The sequence below is a fragment of the Cyprinus carpio genome, chromosome B3, assembly GCF_018340385.1.
Source record: "Cyprinus carpio isolate SPL01 chromosome B3, ASM1834038v1, whole genome shotgun sequence".
Classification (NCBI taxonomy): Eukaryota; Metazoa; Chordata; class Actinopteri; order Cypriniformes; family Cyprinidae; genus Cyprinus; species Cyprinus carpio.
Window position 1 is genome coordinate 14,175,970 of NC_056599.1, and position 27,498 is coordinate 14,203,467.

The 27,498-nt window shown below is 36.9% G+C and overlaps 3 protein-coding genes and 1 pseudogene across 5 annotated transcripts; 3 read left to right on the forward strand and 1 right to left on the reverse strand.

The window, feature by feature from the left end:
• Positions 1-981: 981 nt before the first annotated feature.
• On the forward strand, positions 982-8,984 carry LOC109054282 (dnaJ homolog subfamily B member 1-like). Its single transcript, XM_042719818.1, has 3 exons — positions 982-1,527; positions 3,656-4,212; positions 5,529-8,984. The coding sequence occupies exons 1-3, from the start codon at positions 1,317-1,319 to the stop codon at positions 5,757-5,759; spliced, it is 999 nt and encodes a 332-aa protein (XP_042575752.1). The 5' UTR covers positions 982-1,316; the 3' UTR covers positions 5,760-8,984.
• Positions 8,985-11,485: 2,501 nt separating this feature from the next.
• On the forward strand, positions 11,486-16,330 carry LOC109054268 (PDZ domain-containing protein GIPC1-like). Of its 3 annotated transcripts, none has more exons than XM_042719820.1 (7): positions 11,486-11,674; positions 12,939-13,383; positions 13,462-13,647; positions 14,114-14,294; positions 14,379-14,485; positions 15,010-15,091; positions 15,173-16,330. In XM_042719820.1, the coding sequence occupies exons 2-7, from the start codon at positions 13,084-13,086 to the stop codon at positions 15,322-15,324; spliced, it is 1,008 nt and encodes a 335-aa protein (XP_042575754.1). In that variant the 5' UTR covers positions 11,486-11,674; positions 12,939-13,083; the 3' UTR covers positions 15,325-16,330. The 3 variants fall into 3 exon arrangements, with proteins under 3 accessions (XP_042575754.1, XP_042575755.1, XP_042575753.1); XM_042719821.1 differs by having other exon boundaries at positions 13,061-13,383; XM_042719819.1 differs by lacking the exon at positions 11,486-11,674 and adding an exon at positions 11,692-11,811.
• A 901-nt stretch (positions 16,331-17,231) lies between these two features.
• On the forward strand, positions 17,232-23,646 carry trim35-12 (tripartite motif containing 35-12). Its single transcript, XM_019071558.2, has 6 exons — positions 17,232-19,276; positions 20,667-20,762; positions 20,873-21,103; positions 21,193-21,215; positions 21,300-21,418; positions 22,370-23,646. Exons 1-6 carry the CDS (start codon positions 18,743-18,745, stop codon positions 22,927-22,929), a joined length of 1,563 nt encoding a protein of 520 aa, XP_018927103.1. The 5' UTR covers positions 17,232-18,742; the 3' UTR covers positions 22,930-23,646.
• Positions 23,647-23,853: 207 nt separating this feature from the next.
• LOC109054267 lies at positions 23,854-25,400 on the reverse strand (annotated as a pseudogene).
• Between the last annotated feature and the right edge of the window lie 2,098 nt (positions 25,401-27,498).

A 27,498-nucleotide genomic window follows, 5' to 3' on the forward strand; every position in this document is an offset into this window, starting at 1 on the left:
TTACAAAGTCTTGATTTTGTTTTGGGGGTGTACTAACAGGCTCTCATACTAGGTTGTTTGAAAAACACATTATTTTTCACATATTTAACATTATTACAACACCTCTCTCGCCAGTCTGGCATGAACGGCTCAAATAGTTCCTGTATCAAATGAAAGGCCGCCTTCTGAAATACGAAGTGTGCTGTGATTGGTTAGCTGGGCCAGTGTGTGCTGTGATTGAAAGCACTGGGTGCCTGGTCGGGAAATGTCATGCCCCTTACCATAGCTGCCTGCCAGCTTCAGTGTAAATATTGCATCAAATCAAATCAATTTGAGCGCGATTTAAACCCGGACGATTATAAACACTCTAAGCTCATCTGTTTTGGGAAAGCTAGCATGTTTCAGACATAGTGATATAACACTCGTTGCCTTCTCTAGTGCAGCTCAGGTCTCATCCCATTCGTCGATCTTTGTGATATCACAAATCCTGGAAAATATGCGTTGTAGTCCAAACGAGTCGTTCGTTGTAGTTTTTAAAAAAGTGATTTCTTTTAAATAAAATATTTCCTTTTGAAGTGGACTTTGAGCTTTGTAACTTTGCAGATCTTTGTTATGCTCAGACAGCAACATTACAGACTAGCTAAAGTTGGAAAGGTGGAAAAGCATAATAGGGCCCCTTTAAGTAATTATGAAAGCCGACACATCAAAGATCCACAAATCGGTATTTATTGTTTGAATTTATTTAAAAATGGCACGATTTAAAAGTCCTGAGACCTTGTTTCATATCAGAAGTAACCTGCTCTGTCTTGTCTGTCTGTGTGTTGTCAAGTGTCCTCTTTGCTCTACGATGCGTGAGAACATGATCTGTAGTGCGAGAGCGGCATCGCTTGTCGAGGCTGGCAACAGTACCTGAGTGGGGAGGGTCTTTGCGAACATGCAGGGCACACTCCTCGCCGCAGGAGGCGCTCGTTCAGTCACATCTGCAGCATCTGCGCCGCCGAGCAAGTAATTTTTCTCGGACCTTCTGCGGACGCTCGGCGACGTTGACAACTACACACAGTGCGTTTCGCCGGGAACTCCGCGTTATATTGAAGTTTTACATCGATTAAAGTTAGAAGAGTCCCGGGAAAATTATCGCGTATCGCATGGACGCGCCAGTGGCTGTACGCGATATGTGAGGATTTGGATAAATCACTTAAAAACAGTTTGATAAATTCCATTCGCGCGCTTCATTTTTTGACAGGATAGGAGGAGGAGGAGGATCGTTGAATATTTGGAGGATATCGACATATGGAAGCAGGTAGCTGAACATCAGCGGCGTTTAGTCGAGTGTTGTGATGGGTAAAGACTACTACAGGATCCTGGGGATAGAGAAGGGCGCCTCGGATGAGGAGATCAAGAAAGCCTACAGAAAACAAGCTTTAAGATTTCATCCCGACAAAAACAAATCAGCCGGAGCAGAAGATAAATTCAAAGAGATCGCCGAGGCTTACGATGTCCTGAGCGATGCCAAGAAGAAAGACATCTATGACAGATGTGGAGAGGATGGTAAGAGCTTTCATTGTCCCGCTATAGATAAAGAGATAGATAGATAGATAGATAGATAGATAGATAGATAGATAGATAGATAGATAGATAGATAGATTATAATGTACTGTGGTGGTACCGTGGTACACCTTTTTGTTCTTTTGATAGATGTATAGACACACAGACAGACTGTTCTATCACAGTATAGTGGTCTAATACTTATTAAAATAACTCCCTTCAGAAGTTTGGGAACCCATGTTTCCTAATACTGTGTGTGGTGACCTCGATGATCCACGAGTCACGACTGGTGTTTGTTTTTTTGTGATGGTTGTGCATGAGTCCCTCGTCCTGAACAGTTAAACTGAGCACTGTTCTTCAGAAAAACTTCCAGGTCCTGCAGATTCTTCAGTTTTCCAGCATCTTTTGCATCTTTTAACTTAACTTTAACTTTCCAGCAGTGACTGCATGATTTTGAGACCCATCTTTTCACACTGAGGACAGTTGAGGGACTCAAACAAACACAACTATTAAAAAAAGGTTCAAATGTTCACTGATGCTACAGAAGGAAACGAGATGCATTAAGAGCCGGGGGTGAAAACTTTTGAACACGATGAAGATTACCAAATTGTTCTTATTTTGTTGAAAAAAAAAAAGAACAAATGATTTTATGTATGCCAAAATACGCCAAAAATATGAAATGCCGCTGATGAATATTTACGGAGCAATAGCTACACTATTTTGTAGAGGGGAGTCGAAGTTAGATTTTTACCTTTCACCTGAGATCTGGAGCCAATTATTTTAGAAAGATGGACTTTATTAGTTAAATCTGTTGATTGACTTTAGCCATTTCTGTTGCATTATATGCCAATTGTGAAATAAAAAAAAGCACTTTTCACATTTTTCCCCCCAAGTTTGCCTGTACCTCAAGGCAATTGAATTTTAAATACTGGTTCTTAACTTTTGGTATCTTCATTTTAAGGACCTATATGGTTTATTTCCAAATACATGGAGGTCTCAGTCTGGCTCGAAATGAACCTAAAAAGAGTTCCAACACCCACTTATTTTGTAATCATTGTGTGCCAATGGCAATTTTAAAGTGTTTTCCAGAAGGTGCAATGTTTTCCAGCGAGTTAGTTAGTTTTGGCAAGTTTCAAACCACCACTCCAAACAAACACCATTTTGGCCACATTTTTTCCAAAATTACATCACACCCATTAGTTCTTGGATTTCGCTTGAAGTATATTGGGGCCTTAAATGAGGCGTGTATGGATTAAGTGAGCTCCACAGTAGCAGTAAAGCTTTAAGGCTGATTTATACTTCTGCGTCGGACATACATCGTAGCCTCTATGCTTTAGGCTGTTCGTCAGTTTTCATTTATACATCTGCGTTGTTGTCCACATCGACGTGCAGCACACATGCGAATCACTAATCTGCAGTGTCCCCGTGCATGTTGCTGGTGTAACCAACAGACCACGGCAAAAGCCGAAGAAGAAGCAGCTTGTCGGAGAAGCATCAGCTGTGACTGTGCAAATAAATATCAAAGAACAGATCATTTATTTAAAGATACAAAAAAAAGAGACAACAACATAACAGGAAAAGATGCAATTCTTTCAATCTCCACAAGGACTTGTACCACGGCAGAACAGCTGTTTGTCACGGACAACAAAGTCATGTAATGCTACATTTTATAATTAATTATAAGACACTTGTTTTTTGCTTTGTTTTATTTTAAATAAGAAGGTGTAACATTAAAATACTGTATATTAAAGTGCACACACAAGACTCAGATACATACGGAGGGAGGGGTACTAGCAGACCAATCACAGCCAATCACATTTGACGCGCACTACGGCGTAGTTTCGACGCAGAAGTATAAATCAGCCTTTAGCGTCTCTGTTTGACTGAAGCCTGATGACCTTTGGTGACCGTTTGAGTTTTCTCTGAATGCTGTAAACACAGGAGCGTGTAGGGTGGAATCGACGAGGGACTTTATGAAACCCCCTCTGATCTCCAGATTAGGAATTCAAACTGTACCGCGTGACTGGGTCATTCCTGTGAGCTGGTTCTGCTCTTTCTATATGCTGTTTCTTATATTTTCCTAAATGTCAATCTGCTGTTTTTCTGTAAGCATCATGTCTTTCTCCCGCAGGGCTCAAGGGACATGCCGGAGGTGGCTGCAATGGCCCTAGCTATACTTTTCACGGCGATCCTCACGCCATGTTCGCAGAGTTCTTTGGTGGCCGTAGCCCGTTCGATCAGTTTTTTGCATCTGCTGGGGGCGCAGATGATGGCATGGACACTGACGACCCCTTTGCAGCCTTCGGGATGGGCGGATTTCCCAGATCTTTCAAGTCTCGGGTAGGCGGCGTGCACGGGGGCCGAGTAAAGAAGAAAGATCCCCCAGTGGTGCACGAGCTCAAGGTGAGTCTGGAAGAAGTGTTCTCTGGTTGCACAAAAAAGATGAAGATCTCTCGCAAGAGGCTGAACCCGGACGGCTGCACCATGCGCACCGAAGACAAGATCCTCACCGTGGACATCAAGCGTGGCTGGAAGGAGGGGACTAAGATTACCTTTCCCAAAGAGGGAGACGAGACGCCAAGCAACATCCCTGCCGACATAGTGTTTGTGGTTAAGGACAAGGTTCACCCGGTTTTTAGGAGAGACGGCTCTGACATCATCTACCCTGCAAGGATATCTCTCAGAGAGGTGAGTGTCTAGTGTCTGCTGTTGAGATGAAGTTACTTAACATCCAGTAATATACACCAGTGAACTTCTGTTAAGCTTTTGAAAAGCGTTCAGTGAGTACAGCAAATAATTTTGATCTTTTACGAGAAAATTTGGTCCTAGAATTCTCCTCATAATTAAAGCACATCTTTATTCAAGTGAAGTAACATGAGAATACAAGGGCTGCATGATTTGGGGGAAAAAAGTTTAATTGGATTTTTTTGTTTTCTTAAAAATTTTGCAATTCCAAATATAAAATGCAAATTTTTTTTTTTTTAAACTCCAGATTTACTGTGTTTGTTTGTAGGGCTGCAAAAATCAATTCGTGATTTTTATATCAATATGACCATATAATACTGATTGTAATAATAAACATTATTATTAAATAATAATATTGAACAATATGATATTGCTGTTGAGATATTTCATAAAATAAAATAAAAATGAGCATATTACTGGGCAGACATTTTATTTTATTTTACAGTACAACTGTAAAATTAAAATACTAATATTTATAGCTGAGATTTTAAAAGTTCTTAATTTTTTTTAATAATTTTTAGTTTAAATTTTACATTTTCTTTTTTTTTTAAATAATTTTATAGAAAATATGCATTTTATTTTTGTGGAAAACCACTTACATTTTACATATATATTAATGATTGTAATAATCAACATTATTATTAAATAATAATAAACAATATAATATTGCTATTGAGATATTTGATAAAATAAAATAAAAATGAGCATATTACTGGGCAGACATTTCATTTTATTTTACAGTACAACTGTAAAATTAAAATACTAATATTTATAGCTGTGATTTAAAAAGTTCTTCATTTTTAAAAATAATTTTTAATTTAAATTTTAAATTTTTTTTGTTTGAAAATAATTTGATAGAAAATATGCATTTAATTTTTGTGGAAAACCACTTACATTTTCTCTTTAGTTGAAAACAGATGGTTTGTAAGTGCTTCTCTTTACAAGTTTGGGAAGATGGTTGATGCATCTGGCTTTCCCAGTTGCATGTTATAAGCGACTCTAACTCAGAGCAGATGCAGGGGTGAGTTTGTGTGGAGTGGCATTTACTGTGAAACTAGCTTTGAGATAGTTTGAACACTGCATCATGAGCTGCTCTGAAACAAGCGGCGCACATATTTATTTATTTAAATCGCAGCCTTTGATAATGGCAGTATGGCGTATAGTGATTTTGATATTATTTTGGTTATCCATGTAGCCTTAGGGTTCAGTCAGGAAATCTTGTTAATCTTGTTATTCTCTCTTAACCATCACTTACTCAGGCTCTCTGCGGCTGCTCCATCAGCGCCCCCACCTTGGACGGTAGAACTGTCACAGTGACATCACGTGATGTCATCAAACCCGGTATGAAGAAGAGGATCGTGGGAGAAGGACTGCCACTGTCCAAATGTCCTGAAAAGAGAGGAGACATGGTACTAGATTTCTCAGTGAAATTTCCGGACAAGTTGGGACCGAGTGCTCGTGAATCTCTGGTTCAGATCCTACCACCTTGAGCATTACAACCGCTGGAGGACAGACTCTCAACACACTATGATTGGGCCCTTCTGATCTTCTAGATATTATTGCACCTGAAAGTATCGGTGTTAAATACACAAAAGTCAAGCTCAGAGAAACACAATAGAGCTCCCAACAGATTATTTATACCCCCTTACTTATATCGCAATGCACTTTTACAAGTAATATATTGACTTTCACGCATAGTTTGCAGTACCTTCACGTAAATGCTTCATCATCCTCCTGTTTGCTTCTTCAGGCTTCTTTCCCCTTGTTTATATTTTCCTTTATTAAATTTAGATTCCAATTTTACTTTCTGAGCAGTCAACATTGTACTTAACATTAACATCAAAGCTGAACAACAGGGTTTTATACATGTCTGAGGATCTCAGATAGTAATTGTAGAAGTGTGTGTGTGATTGTGGTTGTGTGAAATCCCAATGCCGGGGCGGCTGGGAGCAGAGTTTCTTTGCATAGAGATCCTCACCATGGACATCAAGCGTGGCTGGAAGGCTAAGATTACCTGAGCATTATCACAGTGCTTCCAGAGCATGTTAAAGGAACACGCCACCGTTTTTCCATATTCCACTATGTTCTTCCCTCAACGGTGCCACTATGCTAGAGTTTAGCTAACTCCCCTTTTCAGGAGTGATGATATTACTGCGCCGAGGTCGAAGTGCTGCGAAGTGCTCTTCCGCTATACATTATAGTTATAATTTTTTATCCGCTTAGAAAATCGTTGTGTTTTATTTTGTGTCACCATACTTACTTGTGTAGCTACTCATGTAACTGTCTTTAAATAGGGAAAACATGGAAATGTTTGGTAGCTTCTAAATTCATCCCTGTTTGGATTCTAAGGAATGAATGGTGCTAAACTAAACGCTAGCATAGTGGCGCCACACGCTACAGCAAATGAGTGCACGCACTGAGATTGGAGAGGTTTGTATCAACTCGTCTAAGTTGAGGAAAGAAAGTAGTGGAATATGGAAAACCGGTGGTGTTTTCCTTTAAAGTGTGGTTACATTTACTATTGCTTGATAAAATTTCACTGGGGAAAGGGAGTCATTCCAATCCACCTCATTTTTCAATGTTGAAGTAAGCATTTTCTATGAATGTGCGAGATTTCCGATTCATTAGCGCTATAGGTAAATAACTAGATGAATAGACCATAGACTGTATAAATTATGGGCGTAATGTCAGTGACGTCTTTCATAGGTTTCTGAAGAGCATTTGTGAAGCCCCAAGTGGGCGGAGCCGGCCGTCGCCATCTTGGCAGTGTGACACTCCTGGATAATTGGAAATGGTCAAAGAGGCAGGTCATGGGTAGAGCTGAGGTGCCTGGTTGCTGAAACCACGCCTGCCTAGCTCGACATGCAGGCAATCCACCTGTCACTCAAGTGGCCACACCCTTAATTATGAGGAATTTTATTATAATTTAAACAGAGGAGTTATAAAAAAAATCCACCCTGTCACAGTTGTCATGAAGGGCAAGATTAGCTATATAGACCAAAACCACTTTTTGTACCAGGCTGTAATTTTTTTATTTTTATTTTTTCTGCTGTAAAGTTGGCCGTTTTAACATGGGGGCCCATGGGATTGAATTCCTTTTGGAGCATGTCTCTAGCAGTCAGTTGATGAACTGCAGTTAAAGTCACTTCCATGTCGGGTTCAAGAGAGAGACAGGAAGGTTTCCGCTTGGAATAGACCTTATGCGTCATATAAACAAGTGTGCAGCCATCTTTAGAATTATAGTTTTTAGAATTTTGAGCTTCTGTTTTAGTGGTAGCTCTACAGCATCACTGTTGAAGATAAATTAGCTGGTGAAGTTGGTTTACTTAATGTAGAGCTAACAACAAAATTCATCATGAACATTGTAATGTTTGAAGCGAATGTCGTAAATGTCAGTAGACTGGGAAGATTTTTAAACGAGTGGTTAATTCATAAATTCGTGTGATCTTACGGTAACTCTGTGTGGAAACAAAAACAGAAGACAACGAGCGCCGTGCAGAAAAGGGGCGGAGCTACAAGGTCTATAAGTAGGCTACAATGAAACTACTTGTTCTGCAAACCGGTGTGTATATAATTATGACAATATGATAAGAAATACCTGTTTGCAATGTCAAGCAGTATAGCGAGCAGTTTTGTCATTAAAATGACTAGAAGCGAAAGTCAACAGATGGCTCGCACATTCAAGTTAAACGGCTGCATCAGCTCGTAAGTTAAAAATAAGGAGGAATCTGGGGGTGGAGAAAATTTTCCCCATGCAGATTTTCAAATGAAGCAGCTTTCTTGGGCTCAACGCAGTGAATTTCTGTGAATGCTTTGAAACGGTCGCAGAAACGTTCACACAGAATTCCCAAACGCATAGATTCCTGTTGTAAAGTGGATTTCGACCATGCAGATTCACTGAGCAATGGTAAATGTGACCGCACATTTACACTGCAGACACCACTCGCTTTCTCCTGCTAGGAGTGACCAGTGATGGGTTACTGTGATTTCCATGTCACCTCTGTGTCTTTGAGCACATAACTGCTCCATTCAGACCATACCTTCTCTAATAATTTGTTTGTTGCAGCCAAGTACATTTCAGGTTTAAAAATGCCTGAATGTAGCTTTAATTAACTTTTAATGGGTGATGTTTTGGAAAGCATAAATGGTGTGTAGTTGCTGCAAAATTATACACTTCAGCTTTCAAGACTTATAATTTGCTAAGGAGCATTCATTTGTGGGAATTCACACTATAAAACATTAAACACAGCTTAAACCTTCTTTTGCTTGCAATAAATGTAGCTTGGAAATAATTCATAATATTCTTTCATGGCCCGGGAAACACACTCTTATTTTAGAGTCATATATTTATGCTGTTAATATTGTAGTGCACATATTGAGATGGTGTACAATGATGAGACGATGGTGATTTTATAGACTTTATTGGATTTTTCGTCTTAGAACTGCCATTACCAGAAGTAATTTTATAAGGAATGACAGTATTTGTGCCAAACGTATGCAGGTTGCGATGGCACATATGCACACAGTTTAAAGAACCTCACACATTATTGCTGCATCATCAGCATGCTATTTAAAATTTACAACGTGATGGAATTTGTGCGTTTCTGTAAAAAGATGTTGGCCTTTTTTTTAGTGAAATGCTTCACTATTCTTTATCATATGCATAATTGTTTTTTATTCCTTGCAATTAAAGGCTTTACAAGTGCTGTTCTGTAGTAAGTCTGTTACTGTATTTGTATTCAGGAATGCATACATGATCATGGAAAAGTATCATTGTGGTTGTCAGCGCTACAAGAGTTGTAAGTATTTTATAAGTAGAATAGTTATACTTTTTTCTATTTCTACTTCAAAGGCCCGTTCACATCAAGAACTATAATGAATATTGATGTCCACACCAATGTACAGATGATAATGTACTTGTAAGTGCACTCTGCAGTTTTGTTGTCTGCCTCTTTAAATGCTTGAGCTGTCTTCTCAACCCAAAAATGAAAATTAGCTGAACATTTATTCACCCCCAGGCCATCTGAGATGCAGGTAAGTTTGTTTCTTCATCAGAACAAATTTGGAGACATTTAGCATTACATCAGTTGCTCCTCAAAGGATCCTCTGCAGTGAATGGGTGCCATCAGAATGAGAGCCCAAACAACTGATAAAAACAAAACAATAATCCACATGACTCCAATCTATCAATTAATGTCTTTTGAGGTAAAAAGCTGTGTGTTTGTAAGAAACAAATCCATCTTTAAGATGCTTCTAACTTTAAAATGTTGTTTCTGGCTAAAAATACGAGTCATCTGTCCATAAAATTGCTTTGTCCAGTAAGTCGTTTCATCTGAATTAGCATCTTTAGAACTGGGATTTTTTTTTTTTTTTTTTATAGAAACAAATTTGTTTTTTCCATGTCTTTACATTGTTTAAAGCATTAGAAATTAGCAAAAGAAATTTCATTCACAAGTTATGCTATGTCATGTAATGAGGACTTTGGGACTCAATTAAAAGACATGAATGAACATGCATAGGTAAAAACAACTGATTTTTTAAATCACCAATACATTTGGTGATTTTTTTTTTCCCTTTTTATTTTTTTATTTTTTTTATTTTTTTTATATTTTTAACCAAACTTTGTATAAAGATGATTCTCAACAATGTTATAAAAGAATCATTCAATATACCATTTTTCTTTCTGCAAAATTTAGGTAAAAATCCCTTAAAAGGGTTTTCTCATTATATGCAATGTATCTATAAACTAAATCTAATTTGCATATTAATGTGTTTTTGGGGCAACATGTAATAAAAAGTGTAATAATGGGAGTAATAATTGACAAAATTTTCATAATAATATATAATGTTCCAAAGAATATACAAATATAATTCCTTTCCCTATTCATTTGTTGTCTCCCAAAGTGCATAATAAACATGCTTTTAGTCCCAGTGTCCTCATATGAGGACATGTATGAAATCAACATCCTGTTTCGTAACAGAAAGTGATATTTTGATTTGAAACCCCATAACATTTTCCTGAGATGTTGATTTATGACACACAATTTAAAAATTTGACAGATTTAATTGTTAATTACAAAATATTATCAGATTTCCATAAGAGTGTCACTAAATTAATGTCAGACATTTTTGATGACCAAGGAGGGGGAGTGGTCATGGTTAAACAGCCAATCATTTGGTATCTCTGAAAATGTGCTCTGTACAGGACATCCAGACATAAAACTGTAGCATGTACAGTTTCAGAGAAATTCACTAAAATATAATGTCCTCATATGAGGCAGCAGAGAAATATGCACATCAAGTATGTTTATGAGCAAAAGCAGTTCTAAACAAATATGTTGGTGGATTTTGATGCGAGAGGAAAAGAGGATGGATCTTCTCACTGGAAGAAGTGTAATTATGGCCAGAAGTGACAATTTAAAAGTTACTTCAGTGATAAAATTAGTTTCTTACAAACACAGCTTTTTGCTTTAAAAAAAGGCAATAATCAATGGACTGGAGTCATGTGGAATATTTGTTTTATGTTTTATTATCTGTATGGACTCTCATTCTGACGGCACCCATTCACTGCAGTGGATCCGCTGGTGACCAAGCTGTAATGCTCAAATTCTCGAAATCTTTAAAGAAACAAATTTTCAGCAAATACTCATTTTTTGGGTGAACTATTTCGTTATCACTAGACGGCATTGCTCTTTGTGTGAGCAGTGCAAAACCTGTTGAATGTTTTAAGTATCTAAAATAAGAATAACAATTTTAATATATGAAGTCTGCCCAGCAATCTAATCTCTATAAAAATATTCTAAAATAATAATAATAATAAAAAAAAGGAAATTCATTGATCCAAAAATGTGAGAACCTTGTATGTTTGTTGAACACAAATCAAATAAATAGTATTGCAACAGTAATCTTATTTTTTATGTACCACAGCAGCACTTTCATTTGAAGTTGTACCCACTTTTCAAATTTGCTATCCAGGAGCCGTATCTGCCTTCATTCTTTAATGTGAAAAGCAGGATTTTATTTTATTTTTTTAGTTGTGGGCTGCGTTTCCCAAAATCATCGTAAGCACAAGTTGATTTTAGCTCCATTGGTGACAAATGCGTCTACGATCTACTTGGGCTTACGATGCTTTTGGGAAACGCAGCCATGGTAACTTCCAACGCGTTCCCCTACAGCTCCTGTAGGTGGCAGCAGTGCGCGCGCGTTTGAGCTGCTGCTCGGTTTCTCAGTGAGGAAGAGCCGCAGCTTGTGTTGAGTGATGTGGTATCCGCCTTCCTCTCACATACCAGAACATTGTCCCTAAACTCCCGCTTTAACCCTCCTCAACAGTCATCTTTTACAATGAATAGAATATAAGGCCGGCGTCCCAGCGGTCCACGGTTTTCTCTCTGTCAGTGTTAGTTTGGTAAGTGTCGTGATGTCCAGAGGATGCTAACATGCTAACTCACATACTGTTAGATGCTTTAGCCTCAGTCTATGAATAGAAACATGCCAGACTGCTTTAATCCTGAACCTTCAACACATGAAAGTGCTTTTTCTGTGGTGGGTATTTGAGTTTGGTTTGTTATTTTTAGTCAGGTTGCTGTTCGAGTTTGTTGCTGGATGACTATGTAAATAAACAAGGCAGAACCAACTGCTTAGTTTCTTCTTATTTTGGGGGGTTTGAATGATTTTGAATTTTATCCAAATTAAATCCTTTTAAGTTTAAATAAAATGACTTTGTATGTATGTTAAATTTGTTACAAATGTATCCTTCCCTACCCAGTTTGTTAATTGTGATTAATGTATGAGAATGACGACGTTGATATTATAGAAGTGACCGTGACATTTTACACTTATTTATATTACTTGAAATGTAGGAAATATAAACGCACATTAAAATATGTTCCCACAGTCATAGAAAACATGGAGGTACCAGGTATTTTGAATTAATTCATAGAAGATAAATTTATGTATTTAAATCTTATTATAAATATAAAAAAAAGTGATGATGAAGAAAAAATAGTAATTGGAAACCTGGAAATATCAGGAAATGTAGAATTCAAGGATAGCAACATTACAGAAATTACATTTAGAATAATGCATAATATGTACAATAAAATAGGGATGCACCGATATGAAAATTTTGGCCGATACGATAGCCGATATTTTATTTTTATTTGAAAACCGATATGTAGGCCGTTAAATCTATATCCAAATTTTTATATTCTCTTTGAGAGCCTGATTATAAAAAGGTCTCATCATTAAAAAAAAAACAAACATCGCAAACACTTCAAAATAAGCAGCCTAGTTTAAGCACAGTGTACATTTTAAAAATAGTTTTACTCTCCCATTACCAAATTTCATCATTAAAAAGTCTTACAAATAAATAAAATAATGCATAAATAATGCAAACAAGTCATCTTAAGTCAAGTGTTTCTGAAGGAAATAATGCTTTATTTATCCCCTTTTTTTTTTTATTAGTAACACATTCTTATATTTAGTTTTTAATTAAATGTTTCTCGTTTTTGGTTGTATGCAGCTAGTCTTTTATTTATAATTATTTATAATATTCCCCAAATTAAATTTAAGTAAGTTTAAATTATTATTATTGATCTTCTTTGCTTGTCTGTTAAATTTGCTACAAATGTATATTATTTGATCCCTGTTTGTCCATCTTTGTATCACAGGTCTGTAGATTTCTTTGAATGGGTTGAACTCAAGACACTTTGTACTTTGATTTGGGCACATAAAGAACATATTAAAGGTGCTGCACAGACCCCTCTTGTATTAAACATTGTGTCTGTACAAGAAACGCAGACAGCAGCATCCAAAATGCCACTTGGATTGGGGCGCAGGAAGAAGGCATCTCCACTGGTGGAGAACGAGGAGGCCGAGCCCATCCGGGCCGGACTGAACGTCCCAGGGTTGGATGGGCTTGATGGTGGCAGGGTCGGCCTGGGAGAAGGAGCTGCCCATGAGGGCCTACCGCCTCCACCCACCAGCCTGCGACCTCGCCTGATCTTCCACACCCAGCTGGCTCACGGCAGCCCCACGGGTCGCATCGAGGGCTTCAGCAACGTGCGTGAGCTCTACGCCAAGATAGGAGAGGCCTTTGGGATTCCTCTAACAGAGGTGAGCAGGATTTCCCTTTGTGTTATAGAAGCAGGCCGTGGTGATTATACTAACCAAATGCTTATGTCCTTATGCCAGGTTATGTTTTGTACACTGAATACTCACAAAGTGGATATGGATAAACTTTTGGGTGGCCAGATCGGACTAGAGGACTTTATATTCGCTCATGTGAAGGGTCAGAAAAAAGAGGTGGAGGTCTTTAAAGGAGAGGATGCACTGGGGCTCACCATCACTGATAATGGAGCTGGCTATGCTTTCATTAAGGTGAGAGGAATGACCTGGGGTTTTGAGGATGCTAGTACGTTTATGATTTTCATGGTAAAACTAAGAGTTTGCTATGTGACCAAACAAAAATGTTTTAAGTATTAAATAACCATGTAAGTAATGCTTATTCTGGATAATGTGGTGAATTGTTCTTCCTATCATTTGCCTATTTTCTTTAAAAAAACAAAAAAACGAATGAAGATCATTCATCTCATTTATAAGCCCCACGTTATGTAATATTTTGTACTAAAACCAACATTACAAAATGTGTTTTTCCAATTCTTGATTGTTGTAAATTAGCTGATATAAGCACGCTCGTGATTGCACATCAGTTGATTTCTATATTAATGAGTCAAGTTGTGCCATTGCTCGACAGCTGTATAGAGTATACACCCTACCACTCAGTTATACCGCCCAGCCTGCTGCAAAGCTGTAGTCATCTGAAAATCATCTGTTTCCTTTGCAGAGAATAAGAGAAGGCAGTATTATTCATCAGATCCAGGTCATCAACGTGGGCGACATGATCGAGTCAATCAACGGGCAGACACTCATTGGCTGCCGCCATTATGAGGTTGCCAAGATGCTGAAGGAACTGCCTAAAGGGAAAACATTTTTCCTGAAGCTGGTTGAACCTTTGAAGGCATTTGGTAAGTGTTTTTAAATAGCCTTTAGCTGACATTGATGGCCACAGTGAATCTGATATGATGATTTTTTTTAACCTTTTTTTAAAGACATGATCAGTCAGCGGTCGGGAAGCAGGTCGGGGTCTGCACAGTTAGGAACAGGCAGAGGAACTCTACGTCTGAGATCTAAAGGACCAGCCACCGTAGAGGAACTGGTAAGACCGTCGGGTTAAATGAAGGTAAAATAGTAAAAAACAAAATAATAGTTAATTTAAATGGAACCAGGATCGGAACCGGAAAATTTCTAACGATACCCAACCCTAATTATGAAGATCTGTATACTGTGATATGTGTTGAATTTTGACATTGCTGACCCTTAAATTAAGTTGACAGTAAGTAATAAACAGTATTACGCATTGAATGGTTGAGTATTGTGCATTTTTCCTAACAACTATTTTTTAATAGTTGTTTAATGATTTTACTGGAACCGGAACCTTTAGGCAGAACCGGAAAATTTCTAACGATTCCCAACCCTAATTTTACAAAACCTTATGTGTTATGCTACTTCGTGCTATGCCAGCTAGATAACATTATTCTGGTGAATAATCAGTAGAGTTTGCAACAACATTTTAGAAAAACATCACAGACAACCAACCGCAATGGCACAGTCATCTAATCAATCATCATTTTTAGCTGAGTGATGTAATCTGTTATATTTCATTCATTCTTTGTGTTGCAGCCGTCAGCATTTGAAGAAAAAGCTATCGAGAAAGTGGATGATCTGTTGGAGAGCTACATGGGCATTAGAGACAGTGAACTTGGTATGTTTCCCTGCATATTGCTGTTTTTATACAGATGGTTTTTATACAAGCGATGTTTCTAACCCGCACACTCATTTGCAGCTGCCACGATGGTGGAGCTCGGCAAGGACAAAAAGAACCCGGATGAATTTGCCGAAGCTTTGGATGAGACTCTGGGTGATTTCGCATTTCCAGATGAGTTTGTGTTTGATGTGTGGGGTGCCATAGGCGATGCGAAGGTCGGCCGCGTGTAATTCTAGAAATGGCTAAAAGTGGTAATTCTAGAAAACACTGCTTTAGGAACACTATTGAGTTTTTTATTTTGGAAGCTTATGCTGGGATGCTTTAAGAACGCTGGAAACACTTGTATGTAGGCTTCTAACTCCACTTTTTTTAAGATGCAAATGTTATGACGACACTACATTGAATGCATTTAAAAATTGTATTCAGATTTAACTAGGTTGAGCCTGATCACTTATATGAAATGTCTTATTTAGTAGGATATTAAGCAAAAGATGCTGAGACTCATTGAATTTGCAAGGTGTTTACTCCAGGGCCCGTGTTTGGTACCCCTGTGAGGTTACTCTGTTACATACTGTGACTTTCACTTGCACTGTGTTGCCTGACGCTGTATAAATTGCACGGTAATGCACAGAACACACAGTGCAGAGATCAAGGCAATGCTGGTTTGCACTGTAGTGACCTCTGCGGTGTGGATCTGACCCGTCCCATGGCAGAATCATGGACCATTTGTCTTATCAACACTATAATGATTCCCTAAAGCATGCGCTGTCTTGTTATGTGCTCTTGTTCTTTATTATACAAAGGAATTTCAAGTGGCTTTGAAGCTGTTGCAGTGAACCGTTTCTAAATGACCTCTAGTGCTTTACATTTCCAGTTCCGTGGCTTAGCTCTTATTTTAAAAGAGTAAAAGAAATGGGAAAGAAATAGACCATCCGTTTTTCATTTTAGTAGTGTGGTAAACTACAGCATAATGCCAAACACAACACAATCTTTTTCTTTTTTTTTATCAGTAAAATCAGTATTAAGAAATATCATGAAGTATTACAGATAGTGTTTCACCTGTTACAGTATTTATCCTTTAAAGGAGTAGTGGAAGAGGTATGAAGGGCTTAAAAGTTGGGCTGGGCGATAGGATAGTTTTGTTTCAGATTTGAAAATCCATGTTGTGTGTATACATATACACACACATGCAAAACATGGCTTTTGAAAAAAAAAAAAAAAAAAAAAAAAAATATATATATATATATATTATATATATACAGTACAGACCAAAAGTTTGGAAACATTACTATTTTTAATGTTTTTGAAAGAAGTCTCTTCTGCTCATCAAGCCTGCATTTATTTGATCAAAAAATACAGAAAAAACAGTAATATTGTGAAATATTATTACAACTTAAAATAATAGTTTTTCTGTTTGAATATACTTAAAAAAAAATAATTTATTCCTGTGATGCAAAGCTGAATTTTCAGCATCATTCCTCCAGCCTTCAGTGTCACATGTAACATCCAGTCTATCACATGATCATTTAGAAATCATTCTAATATTCTGATTTATTATGAGTGTTGGAAACAGTTCTGCTGTCTAATATATTTGATGAATAAAAGGTTAAAAAGAACTGCATTTATTAAAAAAAAAAAAGTTCTAATAATATATATTCTAATAATATATTTTCTTTACTATCACTTTTTATCAATTTAACACATCCTTGTTGAATAAGAGTATTGATTTTATTTAAAAAAAAAGAAAGAAAAAAATTACTGACCCCAAATTACTGACCAGTAGTGTATATTGTTATTACAAAATATTTATATTTTAAAAACATAGCTTTTTTTTTTCTTTTCTTTTTTTACTTTTTATTCATCAAAGTATCCTAAAAAAGTATCACATGTTCTGAAAAAATATTAAGCAGCAGAACTGTTTCCAACTTTGATAATGAATCATCATATTAGAATGATTTCTAAAGGAATCTGTGAAAATGATCCTAAAAATTCAGCTTTGCATCACAGAAATAAATGATAATTTAAAGTATAATAAATTTAAAAACAATTATTTTAAATTGTAATAATATATCACAATATTACTTTTTTTTCTGTATTTTTGATCAAATAAATGCAGGCTTGATGAGCAGAAGAAACTTCTTTCAAAAACATTAAAAATAGTAATGTTTCCAAACTTTTGGTCTGTACTGTATATATATATATATTGCCCAGCCCTACTTAAAAGTTAATATTAAAGCACTGAGGGTATAGTCGTTAGATGGTATTGATTGTATGGTATTGATTTGAGTGTATATAGGGTTGATGTGTGTACAAAAAAACTACACTACAACCAGTCCAGTGAGCATTTCCAAGATACTGACGATATTACTGCAAATATGACCAGACACAGGCGTCTTACACTGAGCACATGTTGAGTTAGTGGAAAACTCAGAGCTGATTATTACTCTTAACCAGGCAGTTCAACACTGTAGTATTTCACATCTGTAAAGTCAGAGCATGTTTGAAATGTAAAGTACTGATCATGTGATGGTAAAAACTTTAAACTTTATATATCTTTTTTATTATTTAGCCGGCGCCTTGTCTTATGGAAGATGTAGGTTAATGTTTAAAGGACCCACATCAAAAATGTAAAAGAAAAAAAAATGTTTAGGTGTTACTTTTTACATACTTTAAAGCTATCAGTGTAGCTTAAACAAAGCTATCTTGTCGTTGATTTACTTTGGACATGTTTTCATTCGATTTTTGAACACATTTAGATAAGCGTTGTTTTTAAGAAGGAATAGTTTACACTGATGATGTAATGGTTTTGATGGACTCATGTTACACTGTCTCAGACTACCTTCAAATTGCAATAATCATGATATAAGTCTGTTATATCTGTTGTTGTTGTTTTTTCATCGACAGAAATGCTATTGCACCAAATTGTCATTTGTTAGATTTCTCAACAATATTAAAACAAACAAAATTAGTTGTTTGGTTTTGTTTTATGTTCTGGAAAGCAGTAGGTGTTTTCTTCTTACGGTTGTTCATTGAAACATTGGGTTCGTTCTCCTTGGCTGAACAACCTCACCAAGGGCATATTTCCATTACCATTGTGGACATATAAGGGAACGAGTGACCTGCACTGAAAATATGATTTAAGAGTGATTTGGTATAGTATTTGTAAGTTATCCCGTTAGAAACACCATGTTTTTCCACTCATGTGGCTATGTGTGGAGCTTTCTGTGTAAGTTACTTTGTGTAAATGTCCCTGCAGCATTTGGAAAGCATTTCTTTCTTGCAACCCTTCACGTTGCCTCTGAGTTCCCAAAACAATGATGCTTACACCAAACATTTCACGGATCAATGGCGGTTTGTTTTCCCCCCAAGCACCAGTTGATCCAATAATGAACCAAGACCGTATATTAGAGTGACGTAAATAAAAACCCAGTGCTCCAGTGGACAAGGTGTGGTCAAAAGACTGACTTCTGAGAATTTTGTGATGGTATTTAAAGTTAAGGATAGTCACGGCTCTATAAAAGGTCATTATTGGTGAAGGACAGACTTGTTTTTGGAACGTGAGGGTGCTTGTGATCTAGATGAACCACTGCAGGAGTCATCACGTTTTTCAAAAGTAAGTGGACTCCACTCCAGCAACATCAGGCAGCCATGCCCTTGCGACCGAGGGCTTCCTCTCAACCTGTAAGAGCAAGCATCCTTCCAAGCCTTAAAAACGTTCCAGTTCTGCGCCCGAGAGCTTTGTCGTCCCACACGCAGTCACCCTTAGAGGATGAGCTGTCTTGTCCGATCTGCTGCAAGATCTTCACCGATCCCGTGGTCCTGAAGTGCAGCCACAGTTTCTGCCGCCTCTGCCTCCAGGCCTTCTGGAACAAGAAGGCAGCCAAGAGGGAATGTCCCGTGTGCAGGAGGAAGTGTTCTCTGACGGAGCCCACCGTGAGTCTGGCTCTAAAGAACGTGTGCGACGCCATCGCACAGGAGCAGAAAGGACAGGCGTCTGCAAAAGCGGGCTCATATTCAGCCAACGGGACGTCTAAACCAGAGGCTGTCTGTGCCACTCACGGAGAGGGACTCAAATTGTTCTGCCAATATGATGAAGTAGTTCTCTGCTGTGTTTGTCAAACGTCCAAGAAACATCAAGGCCACAGTGTGTGTCCTTTGGAGGAAGCAGCAAATGATCTCAAGGTAATGTATTTCTAAGAATATTTCTTCTTCTAAGCTTATTTTTACCACAAATAAGCCAAAATACTGAGGCTGAATAATAACAAGACTTTTGGTTTTTATTTTGAAATGTATTTATGACGCATGTTAACTCTCAGAAATCCTTATTACCATAATGCATCCAAATATTTTTACTGTATTTGTCATTATTCTCAATTCTTATTACTGTGTGATGCAATAGATGTTTTGTAAATGATTTTTAATTGTAAATATTTAATATGCATAAACTAAAGGTAGAACAATAAATGCTGCCGAAATTTATACATGGGTCAAAGACGTTAAGATGTCCGCATCAAAAGAAATGTACAAAAGTGATTTTGTGCCCATAGAAAGCACATTAAATGTAAGTAAAATGTCTACTTTTAAGGTTTCAAATAAGTTTTTGGAGAATAAAATGTCGAAATTTGGTTGAAATAATGTTACATTGTCATTCAGTGTAACACAGTATTTATGCAAAAATTCAAACAACATGCTTATTCTGACATGTACATATTAAAATATCTAAAAGAATAATGGAGCATACTTAATTTTATGTGTGTTAAATTAGTAAAAAATTCTTACTGACAAATGGGCAAAACCTAGGATAGTGGCAAATGTTAAAAATGTAAAATTACAACTCATTAGTATTTTAATTAGTCTTTTAATATGTGATAAATTGATTTTTGTTGTAAATATGCCTGACAAGAATGTTACACTGAATGACATTTTACTGGGTGTCTTCTGTAAATCAGGGGAAAATGTATGATATTTGTTTTTTGCTCAGAAAAAATAAAAACAAAATTGCAATTAAATAAAACAGAAAACTTTTTACATTTTTTTGGGGAGAAAAACAGTTTAAAGCAGTATTACACTTTTTTTATGCTTAAACACTTTTTCGTCTTTGACCCACATACAGTTTGATTACTATATTAAATAATATATTATTGTACATTATATACAGTATATTCAATAATTACGTGATTATTCTTTGCATTTTAATGATATAATACATATTTACCTGCCAAAACAAAAATGCATAAAGTTGGCTAGTTACTATTACTAAATTACAGTTGTGGAATCTGGTGGGTGTTCTTGAAGAAACAAATTTTCATGGTCATGGAAAACTTGATAATATCTGGGAATTAAATAAACTGAGGCAAAGTCAATACAGTTTTCAGAAGTAATGACATTAATAGTATATGTGTTATACTAGAGTCAGAACTTGATTTTCTTTTAGCGTGATTTCTATATTATTAATTTATTTAAAAAAATCTTGTTGTGAGATACTTCTTTTTTTTTTTTACAGTTTACAAACTGTCCTAAGAGGGTTGTTTTTGGACATTGTTGGATTGAGATGTACTTTTTTTTTGTCCAGGAGGAAATGCGGCAGATTGTCGTCCCGCTTAAGAAAAGCCTTCGACGCCTCTATGAGGCCAAACAGGAATGTGATGACATAACTGTCCACATCAAGGTATCAACAAAAAACAAGATCCACACTAACAAACATCATATGACACACTAACCATCAACACATACCTGGGATAATCACTTAACTACCTTCTTTATGTTGGATTCACATAGAACCAAAGACAACAGACAGAGAAACAAATTCACGAGGAATTTGAAGAGTTTCGGCGATTTCTTCTGAAGGAGGAAGCTGCGAGGATTGCTTTGCTGGCACAAGAAGAAGAGACCAAGAAACAGATGATGAAGAAAAAAACAGACGTAATCGCTCGTGATATACTCACCTTTTCTCAGGCTGTCATAGCCATTGAAAATGAGATTGCTAATGCTGACAGCCTCTTTTTACAGGTAACCTGCTTTATTTGGATTGTTAACTAATCTTATCAAGTTTATACAAATGTAAGCGCAAGTAACTGATTTGACTTTTTTCCACACAGAACTACAAGAATGTCAAAAAGAGGTAATAGTACATTGTACGTTTGAAAGAATTTGATTGATCTGTTTGCATAAAAGCCACATTTAACCTGAATGAATGTCCTTCCAGAGCTCAGATAACATTTAACGAACCAGAAAACATTCCCAATTCTCTAATCAATGTTGCGGAGCACATCACCTCGCTGCAGTTCAGAGTGTGGGAAAAAATGCAGAGCCTGGTGGAATACAGTGAGTGTTCAGTTACTACAGAGTTGTATGAGTTTGTGTAAACATTTAGAATTTCATAATAGGTTCCCTTTAAATTCGGGAGTTGGAATTTGAACAGAATGTCCGACAGGTTGAATTAGAAGGACAGGAAAAGAAAATGACTGAACTGCAGTTCAAAGACTTTCAAAGTCTCACTAATGTGTTCTGTGTGCGTTTTTATCTTTTAAATCTGCATCATGTTGTTTGGCTCCAGTTTGAAGACTTTAAGTAAAGTAGAGCTTTCTGGGAAATGGTTTTCAGCCAGCATGGTACATACAATGATATAAAATATATCATTATTTTTTAATGATTTTAATGATGTAAAAATATTGTAAAATGATGATTAAATTGTAAAATAATTTTTTTTTTTATAGTAATATATTTATATTCCAATATATTAATGTTTCATTATTTATGTAATGAAATATATATAGGTGTCATTCCAAAAAACGGAATACTGAATATCTTCTAATGTTACTGGAAATAGCCCATGTGTTGTATCAATACATGTTTATGACTAATTCATAAAAATAAATTAAATGTGGTATTTAATTATATTAAATGTATTATCTATGAAATTATATTTATCAATTACACTTACTTTCTAAAAGCTGAAGTGTGTAATTACTATTCAATGGGTGTAAATACTAACATGGCAAATGGAATTGCAAAAAGTGATTGTTTTCAGACAGGTTTCCAATACCTTTCCACCTTCTCCAATTGGTCAAACAACCAGATATTCCTGCCCCAAAACACTATTGGTTGAGCCAATGTTATTGTGTTAGGATGTTTAAAAAAATACCAAAAAAAACTTTTAACACTGAAAAAATTACATACTTAAATGACATTTAAATTAAACAAATTTGACATTTTAACACTGGTGCGTAAATATACATTTGTTAAAATGTTTCCCCTGCTTTCTCCACCACTTAGCTCCAGTGGCGTTGGACCCCAACACAGCGTACCCCTGTTTGTCTCTTAGCAAGAACCTGACGAGTGTGTCCAACACAGGGACGATGAAAAAGCTGCCTGATAACCCTGAGCGCTTTGACCACCTTGTTTTTGTACTGGGCTCCAAGGGTTTCACCTCAGGGTGTCATTCCTGGGAGGTGGACGTGGGCCAAAATAATGACTGGGTAATTGGTGTGGTTAAAGAATCTGTAGCCAGGAAAGGCAAAATCTCAGGCTGTCCCGAAGGAGGATTCTGGACCATCGCTCTCTCTGATGGGAAGTACACGGCCATGACCAGCCCCCACACCCCGCTCGACCTGAAGGGCCACCTGGAAAGGGTTCGGGTGAAGATCGACTATACAAACGGAGAGGTCAGCTTCTTTGATTCAGTGGGTGTCACACCTATCTACACATTCAATGACCACTTTACTGAGACAATATTCCCTTTTTTCTGTCCGGGGGCAAATATAAATGGGAACAATCCAGGGCCGCTGAAGATCTGCCCTGTGAGAGTGGCAGTATGGAACAGTGCCTCCTGGTGATGCCAGTTTTATGTATGTATTTCTGCTTCAGTTATACAGTAACAGTCAAAGATTTGGAAACATTTACCTTTTATTCTACTAAATTACTATTTTTCCAGGTTTCACAATTAAATCAAATCATAAAATATCAAATTACAGTTTGACCAGGTGTGGCCAATTTTCATAGCATTGCTCCGTAAGCCCCCTTTTGGAACCTTTATATTTAAGAGTGTATTAGGCCTTTACCTTTGAATGATACAGCAAAAAAGACTTGGCTTTCTCACTAGCATTTATTCAACAGCCAGGAACTCTTTATCATTCCTTGTAGAGTCTCAGCAAAGATAAGCATGCACACTCTTTATAGAGTAGTTATCAGCACATGTTCTTAGCCACAAGACATGACTTTAAAATTTAAAGTACAGAAGTCTGTCATGCGTGTAAAATTAATTTCAGGCATTTAAGCATAAGGCTTTAGATAAACAGATTTTAAAATGCACAAAAAGCTCAGTCAAGTGTGTCCAGACCTTTTATTGGTAGTGCATGATGTTAAGTTTTATGGACAGTTTATTGTCTACCAAAGTAAATGTTTGGATATTCTACTAATATTTAAATTTGAAAATGTCACTGATAAGTAATGTCTAATGAACAGAAAAGTAGTTGTATTTATTGCTCTTTTCACAATGTGTATGTAGTACTGTCAGAAAACACTTAACATTAAATACTAAATATGTGTTGTGATGGTGTTTTTTTATGGATGGCAAATTATACAGAACATAAAGTTTATGCATTCAGATAAATGACACAATATTGAAATATCGTTTGTTTAGTTTTATTGTATTGAACGCACATAGAATGAAGTTGAACATGTCAAACATTAATGACATATTATATATTTACAATAGGTAAAATAGGTCAGTTGGATCAGCCCTTTAATGAACTTTTTTCTGGTTTACCAGGGCATTGTTTTTCCAGTGTAGTCTAAGAATGCACCATGCTGCTTCTCAGTAAGGCTGCCAATGACACGTATCACTCCCTCCACACTTTCTCTGGCATCAATAGGTGCCTGGTGGGCAAACAGGGAAGAACATGCATTTAAAATAGTGTAACATTTTCAAAAAATAGACCATCAGTGTGCTTTTGTGAGTCAGGCCTCATGTTCTGCTCTGTCCTGAGAGATTCCTTTATTACTGAATCTAGATTTACCTCATCTCCCCCCATGTCTGTCCTCACCCATCCTGGGTGAATGGAAATGCAGAGGATCTCATCTGCTTCAAGTCCCTTGCGGTATATATGGTCAACATGTTAAGACCAGCCTGAAAGGAAAACAGATGCATGACAAAGTTTCAAATCAGGTAAAACGGGTTTTGTTAGAACTGTAGCAGTCAGTGTATAAAGGTGATTTTGCACACAGCTCATTAACACACTCGTTATGACATTACATTCAATTTCAAATCATTTACTTTTTGAAAAAGATACTTTTTTTCTGTTTAGGGACATTACACATTAAACTGTTTGAAATTCCATCTGGTCTCTTCATACTGAAACTTCATACTCCAAATATATGAAGTTTCAAACCACATACAAATTAGTATTTTTGAAGCCCATCAGAACAGTCTTGGGATTCTTGCATACCTTGCTGATGCTGTATGGGAAAAGTGGGAATGGTTCTTTCAGTACTGGCATGATGCTCATAGATGCTGCATCTGTGGAGATGTTGATCACAGCTGCTTTATCACATGACATCCCTGGTTTGCGCTTGGCTTTAGCTGCTGTACGCAGATACGGCAGGTACTCCTGATTAAAGACATTAACAACCAAGAGTTTCAGACACTGCTAGAAATAAAGCCTCGTTTTAGATTCAGCTTGTTTCCACATTACCCTAATAACAAATAAAGGTCCGATCACGTTGGTGTTGAAGGTGTTTTGCATGTCCTCAACAGTGGTGGTCAGCATGGTTTTTTGTGGCAACACAGCAGCATTATTCACAAGCAGATTCAAACCATTTTCCCCAGCAGGGAACCCACTTTTTTTGCAGACTCTTTGATACTGCATGGATCAGCAACATCTAATAGTAGCAGGAAAAATGATGTTATTTCAAACCCCAAAAAACTGTCTATTGCAATGTCAAATATAGTCCAAAAGACAAATGCACATTTACCAAGCTGCACAAGGTAGATAACACCTGGATGCTTTTTGGCAAGTTCTCTCAGTGCCTAAATCAGAAAGAGAATGTGAGTGATAAAATACAGTTTTCTTGAGCTGTCTTCAAAAGTTCCTGAATACTTACCTCAGAGTTTGGCCCATCTGGGTCACGACATGCAGCAAAAATGTTTGAGCAACAAGCCTCCAGGAGTTGCTTGACCATTTCTAAACCCAAGCCTCGGTTGGCCCCTGTCACTAGAGCACTGCATGCCTTAAACGCCGCCATGTTCAAAGATGATCGGTTTGGTTCTGTAAACCAACCTCTCACTATTTGGCTTTTTATTTAGGAAGCTGCGTGGACTCCACGCCCCATATTGCACTGGTCTTCTTAGTGTTTGTAACCATAATGAGTCAAGATGACATTTCAAAGTGACTCAGCGTAAACTTATCAATGCTGATTGCTTGTAGTAATAAAACTGCTTGGATACTTTCCAAAAGCTGTATTATTCCAAATCATAAATGCTATCAGGAGTGAAAGTAGGGGTTAAAGATCTAGTCTAGAAAACAACAGTCCTAAAGCAAAATCTGGAGCTAATTAGTAGCTCCATTGTTGCCACTGTGATTTTGAACAAGATATTTATTTATATTTATTTTCCAAAACTTTTCCACCTGCTCTAATTGGTCAAACAACCAGATGTTCCGATCCTAAAATACTATAAGTTAAGCCAAAGTCAGGATGTTTAAAAATAGACTAAATTAAAACACTTAATACTGAAAAAAATACAATCTTGAATTACATTTAAATTAAACAAATTTTACATTTTAACACTGGCATGTAAATATTCATTTGTTATAATTTCTTCCAGCTTTCTCCATTACTTAGCTCTAGTAACATTGGCCTCCAACACAGCCTACCTATCTGTCTCTTTGCAAGAACCTGACGAGTGTGTCCAACACATAACATTTTATTTATTTACTTACTTAAAACCTTTTTTAAGTTCTTTTAAAAACTGTTCACTGAATGGCTCTTTGGATTCTTATATGGCATTGCTCCGAAAGCCCCCTTTGGAACCTTTATAATTAAGGGTGTATTATTCTCTAGTTTAGGCCTTTACTCTTGAATGCTACAGCAATAAAGACTCAGCTCTCTCACTAGCATTTTTTCAGTGCCCAGGAACTCTTTACCGTTCCCTGGGGATACGCAGCAAAGATTAGCATGGACACTCTTAGTGACTGAGCAGTTGTATTTCATCTGGAGACGTCTGGAGACAGTATATCAAATTAACCATGCGTCTAGTAATACAGGTGTGAAGTAGCCAGCCATTTCTCTTTTTTGCCTCCTAGCTATTGGTAGAGTGGTTTGACAAAAAGATTCCGCTTCACATTCTTTTGTTGTATCTGGCTGACAGGAGTATCTTTACCCATGAGGGTGGAAAATAACACACTGGTGTGTGCTTTGTGTAAGTAGTGTTCAGTGAGATTAATGGGACCTCTTCACCTGTGAGGGTAGAAGCTACCATGTTGGCATATGTTTTAAATGTTTAAAACGAAAGGTGAGTATTAAATCAGCAATGTGGTGTTGTTTATATTTTAAATATAATAATATATATTGAAAGTTTTGATTTGATTGAAATGCTTGTATTGAAACATTTTGCATTTTACCTATAAAACTGTGGTATATTCACAGAACTAGGTTACCTATGTAACCCCACGTTTTCAGCCCATGTTGTCCACCCAATAACTGCTAGTCTCCTATTCCTCACCAACAGTTATTGCTCTTTAAACAATGGAAGTTTATTAGCCATAAGACATAACTTGTTAAATTTTGAAGTAGGGGTTGCACAGACTAATCGACTGCTCTGCCATGAGCTTTAAGCTTGACGTGGACTAGTCGCTGGTCCTCTAGAGGGCGCAACAGGACGCTCAGTTTCCAAACAGTTAAAATGACAAATAAATGTATACTCTGAAAGCTCCACAAGACGTGTGATTATATTACTGGATGCTCGAAATTGAACGGGAGAATGCACATTCTAAACAGTCTATTGTACAGGTAAATTAATCGCTGTCCTAATCTAATGCACTGCTGCAGTGTAACGCACACACATAGGCTACAGACAGTAGCTCATACATCACACGCAGATCGCGCGCAGATATACTGTCAACACTGTTCTCTGATTTCTCAATAAAATAGCTTAGAAACTGAAAAGTTCAAGCATATATTTCTTAATAACTAAATTCCACAGCGTCACTACTACTAGAGAGATGCTGCCATGTAGAATTAATTCACACACGCAATCGCTCTCACTTATGCATTCATATAAATGTAATCTTTACTGTGCTACTTTATCTATATTTGATTTAGAACGAGCAGAAATCTGTGAGAAATAAAACGACCCAAAGGCAAAAGAACTGTTATAGAAGCAATAGCCATGTGGGCAGCGCTGTGTT